Genomic DNA, 6000 nt, shown 5'->3' on the forward strand with positions numbered 1-6000 from the left:
AACCGAATGGTTCTATCGCCACTGTCTGTGTCCTGGCAGCTCAGAATATTATGTCACCCTGGTCTTTTCCATGAGTGTTTACTTAGTACATCACGTCTAGTCTACGCCAGAAGTATACATTCAGATTAGAGAGCAGGTCCTCTGCAGGGAGGTCCTAGCCCCCTTATCCTTGTATACACTCAGAGAAAATAGTTCCTAACTGTGCCATGATGAAAAGAACTGCTATGAAATGGTTGGCCTCGAGCATTACATAAAAGAAAAACCCATTTCCCAAAGTCTGCTGTAGCAGGAAACCCCTCCTGATAATGCAGGGGTCAGTCAAAGAAGTTGTGAAACAGACCCTGATATACCATATACAAAGAGCAGTGGTTCTCGACCTGTGGGTCGAGACCCCCCAGGGGAGTCACCTCACGATTTACTGCATGTAAAGTAATCAACAAACTATACTATAAAAACTGGTCAAACATTGGCTAAATTGTCAAATAAAATAAGAAAGAGGAAAACATTTTGAAAATAGCTGATCACCCAGCTCAGCTACCACCTATTTTCACAATGTTTATCTGTGGAGATGAGTCAAACGCCTCAAACCCTACAATTCCAAGTGCTTGTCAGGAGGGGGTCCCCAGTGAAAATATGATTATTTTGGGGGTCGCAGCCTGAAAAGGTAGAGGACCACTGACATACAGTAGATTGGAGGACCGTGGATAGAGGCTACGGAACTAGTATCAGTGATGGAGACAGACAGAGAGCAGTGTACTTACCTATACACTCTGTCTGTGTAGGGTTAGCGAGGTATCCCTGGTCACATCTACAGCGGAAGCTTCCTACAGTGTTCTCACAGCGGCCGTTCTTGCATACGCCTGGTTTGGCGGAACACTCGTTCAGATCTGACACACACACACACACACACACACACACACACACACACACACACACACACACACAGCATAAAGATACAATGGATATGTTTGCGGTAGTATAACTTCTGTTATATGTCAGAGCCTAGATAATAACTATCAATGTATCACCAGCAGGCATGGGATAATATTAACAACAGCTTAAAGTGTGAAGCATGTTTATGGTCATGCTAGATGTTTATCTAATACATCATACATATAGTAGAGGTGCTTTCCAGAGCTGGCAGCCAACACCATTAACGGTGCCAACATATTCATGTATACAGTAGCAGGCTCTCCAGCACTCATACATACAGTACTATGGGAGGCATATTAGCCACTCATATACATACAGTACTATGGGAGGCATATTAGCCACTCATATACATACTGTACTATGGGAGACATGTTAGCCACTCATATACATACTGTACTATGGGAGGCATATTAGCCACTCATATACATACTGTACTATGGGAGACATGTTAGCCACTCATATACATACTGTACTATGGGAGGCATATTAGCCACTCATATACATACTGTACTATGGGAGGCATATTAGCCACTCATATACATGTATATGAGTGGCTAATATGCCTCCCATAGTACAGTATGTATACTGTACTATGGGAGGCATATTAGCCACTCGTATACAGTACTATGGGAGGCATATTAGCCACTCGTATACAGTACTATGGGAGGCACATTAGCCAATGTGTTGACCACCATGATGAGAATGTGACTACTGATCTGATCTGTGTTGTTTCCGTCCACTGAGACTATGACTAAAAATGTTCGTCGACTACCTTTTTTTACTGACGAAAAACTAAATCAAAACTAAGCTATGATGACTAAAACTAAGACAAAATATATTGACAATTTCGTCAACAAATAAAAACTAGACTAAGATGTTAGGGAGGGACTAGTGGAGAACAGATTGTTCTTGGTTGTTGGGCTCGGAAAATAGTAGATCTATGAGCTCACGATGCGACACGTTGTGAGCTTGTAGATCGGCTATTGTCAGCATGCAACCAAGTGTAAAGTTAGGCGTTTGGTAATGCCTGACTGAATGAATGGCCATCGAGGCCAAAATACATTTTACTGGACAAAATTAATGATGAAGCGTTACCAATGCAACCCTCTCCGTTGGGTGGTCGAGTGTATCCGGGGGCACAGATGCACATATATGTGCCAATGAGGTTCTTGCAGGTCATCCCTCGGCTGGCGCAGTCATCTATACCGTCCTCACATTCATTCTGGTCTGTTAAACAAGACAATATTGTACACTTAAAATAGTGAAGGCGACTCGGGTAACCCAATGATTCACTAATGGTGATACTTTACTGACGCAATGTAGTGTAAGTCTTCCAATGCACTGAGGACACAAAGAATAATGCTAATTTCTAAGGGATAAAACTTCTGTGCAGTTATAGAATGATAATACACTGTAAACCCTTAATGTGGATTATCTTTCAATAACCCCATTATCCCTCACTTGTTTTGGGGCAATCTTTGAATATAACATTTGCACTATCAACCTACTGTAGGAACAAATGTCACTCCAGCAGGTGTGAGAATCCATAGGAACAACCTGAAACTGAGTAGACTTACCAGCTGAGTCAGTCAGCTGATAATCGTCGGATCCTTTACCACAATTAACATGTGATGACACATGCTTGTCAGGAATATACACGTGCTACACCGCCATGTATTCTGTACATCCCCCTCCCGCCGTGAGCTCTCTAGTGTTATAGCTCTGAAATGAGATAGCCGGTGGTCTGTTTGGAGCTGAAATGTAAACAATGATGCTATAGACTCTGAGACGTTCCTCCTGCCTCGGCCCCATCCTTCCAAACACCACTGGTAGCCATGGTTTCTCTGGCTATCAGGGCGTTCTGCTGGTGTAAACAATCACTTAGCAAATGACAGTTGCCATGGTTTCATCATCGCTAAAAGAGTGTTTAAGTCGAGCCGAGACAAGCATCCGAGGAGTGTCTCAGATATAGTGCATTATGTAACTTTATGGAGGGGCCAGTCAGTCGTCTTTCAAGTGCTCTGTCTGTAGTATGCCAACACATCTTCCCAGTAAAAGTCAGACCCTGGCTGATACGGGGGAATGAGTGGGGCTCTCGTACCTTTGCACATCCTCTTGTCGTCTCGCAGCACGTAGCCCGTGGGACATTTACACTCGTAGGAGCCCACCACGTTGATGCAGCGGAAGGCACACAGCAGGGGATTCTGGGAGCACTCGTTTACATCTGAGCGGGAGACAGTGGAGAAGTCAAAGCTGTGACCTCTAACAGCTAATACGCACGCACACGCTGCATGGTCCGTCTGAGAGAGCCCACAGAACAGTACGTACCTTCGCAGGTCATCATTGGGCCAGGTTCAAATCCGTCATCGCATGCACACTCAAACGATCCGACCACATTAGTGCATGTGCCGTTGCCGCACGGGTTTCCAATGTCACACTCGTCGGTGTCTACAGTGGAAGAGAGGCATATTTAGCATGTTTGCCCCTTTAGAGGAAAGCTTTGTACAGAGAAATGAGAAATCTGTGTCTGTGTGTGTGTGTGTGTGTGTGTGTGTGTGTGTGTGTCTGACAGACATCATGACAGATATGTTATGGCGGAATCAGTGTAAAAAAGAGAGACATTTGTGAGAGATGGAAAGACAGGAAGAGAGTAAACTGACCTTCACAGTTTATTAAATCTGTCAGTCGATAACCCAAAGGACATTCACAGCGGAAAGAGCCATCTGTGTTGATACACTGGCCATTGACACAAGGGCTGTTGACACACTCGTCGATATCTACAATTAGAGAAATGCACAAAAATAAGCAACAAGCATACACATACGGTGACATAGCACAAAGTGTCGTTTTGTTATGGTGTATAGTCTACAAATGCATCTGTGAGTCTGTCAGGGGCAAATATCGCAAATCGCTGGACCCATCAGCGGCATATATTTGTGCATGCTGCCAGTAGGCCAAGGGAGTACCTGCACATGTGAAGTGAAATATATGTGACGTCGCCAGTCCACTTCTTTTCACTTGACAGTGAAACGTTTCACAGAGAGGAGGAAATGCAGAGGAACACAAGATCCCTCCCAGTTCTCCTCACTAAACTGGCACCTTGACCAACTTGCAGGAGTTGCAACTAGTGCAGCAACAGAGAGTGCCCTCCCCACCCGGCTTCCCACCCTCCAACCTTGTGTTCGTTTCACGCAGATGTCCACAAAGTGTCGTCTTTTTTAAAGATAAACAACATATAGTGCAAATCAATAAACATACCTATAGGATTGTCATCTATCCCTGTTCGATAGCCCTCATTAGGACAGAGAATACGATAGGCCTCTGGAACACAACACATGAAAACATTAAGAGATCAATAATACATAATGACAACAAAAAAGTAAAAAACATGCAGGATGTTAATAATAATAATAATAAAACTTTATTTGTATAGCACCTTTCATGACATGAAATGCAGCTCAAAGTGCTTTACAGAACAATGGAGAATAAAAGAAAAGCAAGGCAACGACATTAAAAAACAAGCAGTAATGCAGTACAGTGAGGACAGTGAGGACATGAAAAATAAAAAATTAAAGATCAATTAAAGGCAATGTTGTAGAAGTGGGTCTTGAGCTGAGCTTTAAAAATGTCTACAGAGGCTGCCTGACGAAGGTACAGTGGGAGCTTGGTCCATGCCGACGGCCCGTAGAAGCAAAAAGCTGCTTCCCCGTATTTTTTAGTTGCCATTTTTTTTGGGCAAAGCGAGCAGGCCGGCGGTGGAAGACCTTAGGGGGCGGTTTGGGACATATTTATGCAGGCAGTCATGTAGGTAGGAAGGTGCGACTCGTGCGAGACCATTGAGAGCTTTATAGACAAGTAAAATAATTTTAAAATCAATCCTAAAAACAACCGGAAGCCAGTGCAGTGATGCCAAAACTGGAGTAATATGTTCTCTCATCTTAGTTCTAGTTAAAACTCTGGCTGCTGCATTTTGGACAAGTTGTAATCTGTCAGTTGTTTTCTTAGGCAGTCCTGAAAAAAGTGCATTGCAGTAATCAAGCCGAGAAAAAACAAAGGCATGGATTAGCGTTTTTGCATCGTCCAAGGACAAATAGGCTCTGATTCGTGCAATATTTCTAAGGTGAATAAAGGCAATCTTGGTGACATGATTAATGTGTGAATTAAAGTTCAATTCAGAATCAATAATAACTCCCAGGTTCTTTACTGTACTGTTAGATTCTACAGTTAGGTTGCCAAGTCTGCTTATTATTGATTCTTTCTGCTCACTAGAACCGATTATGAGAACTTCTGTCTTATCCTCATTTAGCTTGAGAAAGTTCTCACTCATCCAACATTTGATGCTAGACAGGCAGGTCAACAGCGGGTCTAAAGCACAGGGATCATCTGGAGCCACAGAAAGATATAGTTGGGTATCATCAGCATAGAAATGAAAATTTACTCCGTGATTGGTAATGAGTTCGCCCAATGGCAGTATGTACAAGGAGAAAAGCAGAGGGCCAAGAATCGAGCCCTGTTATGAAGATGTGTGCTTTTGTGCGCCTGAAATTGCACACATTGACCCCAGAGTGTTAATTAAACTCTGAGAGTGTACGAATGTGACCCTGTGCTCCTCCACCCACCTTGATCCTTGCTGGGGCAGATCTCACAGGGATCACCCCAGCCCTGGCCCGGCATGGCCGTGCAGCAGCACTGGTCCTTGGTGGTGTTGAGGGGCTTCGGGGCCTGGCAGCGTCCGTTCTCAAACTTGGTGTAGCAATAATTCTCGCGGACGTCTAGGGGTCGAATTGTAGGGTGGAGGAGAAGCCGAGAAGAGAAAGAGAGAGAGAGAGAGAGAGAGAGAGAGAGAGAGAGAGAGAAGGAATCAGAGAAAGCGTTGTAAAGCAAATGAACCCTAGCGTCCCTATTCTGGACAAGTAATAATAGGCGAACATTCGGCAAAGAAATAGGCTAAAGTAGCCTAAATCCACAGTTGATTAGCTATTTTCGCTATTTAGCATAAAAGGAAGTATATATATATATCTTAAGAGGTTATAGGGCTGTATTTTGCATGTCTTAAGTACCAGGTCT

At 43.7% G+C, this 6000-nt stretch overlaps 1 protein-coding gene and 1 pseudogene across 3 annotated transcripts in view; one reads left to right on the forward strand and one right to left on the reverse strand.

Moving 5' to 3' along the window:
- LOC310854594 (receptor for retinol uptake stra6-like) overlaps positions 1-6000 on the forward strand; it is a 197525-nt pseudogene that overhangs the window by 78246 nt on the left and 113279 nt on the right. The gene's annotated exons all lie outside the window — the stretch shown is intronic.
- Positions 1-6000, reverse strand: part of fbn1 (fibrillin 1) — an 86547-nt gene that overhangs the window by 7615 nt on the left and 72932 nt on the right. For both annotated transcript variants that reach the window (XM_083760088.1, XM_083760089.1), the window contains 7 exons: positions 5553-5705; positions 4192-4254; positions 3594-3710; positions 3262-3381; positions 3035-3157; positions 2029-2160; positions 762-887 (listed from right to left, as the gene is read on the reverse strand). In XM_083760088.1, coding sequence (XP_083616214.1) covers positions 762-887; positions 2029-2160; positions 3035-3157; positions 3262-3381; positions 3594-3710; positions 4192-4254; positions 5553-5705 — 834 coding nt within the window. The remainder of the gene's footprint in view (positions 1-761; positions 888-2028; positions 2161-3034; positions 3158-3261; positions 3382-3593; positions 3711-4191; positions 4255-5552; positions 5706-6000) is intronic.

This window comes from Protomyctophum parallelum (assembly GCF_964188405.1).
Source record: "Protomyctophum parallelum genome assembly, chromosome: 2".
In the NCBI taxonomy this organism is placed as follows: Eukaryota; Metazoa; Chordata; class Actinopteri; order Myctophiformes; family Myctophidae; genus Protomyctophum; species Protomyctophum parallelum.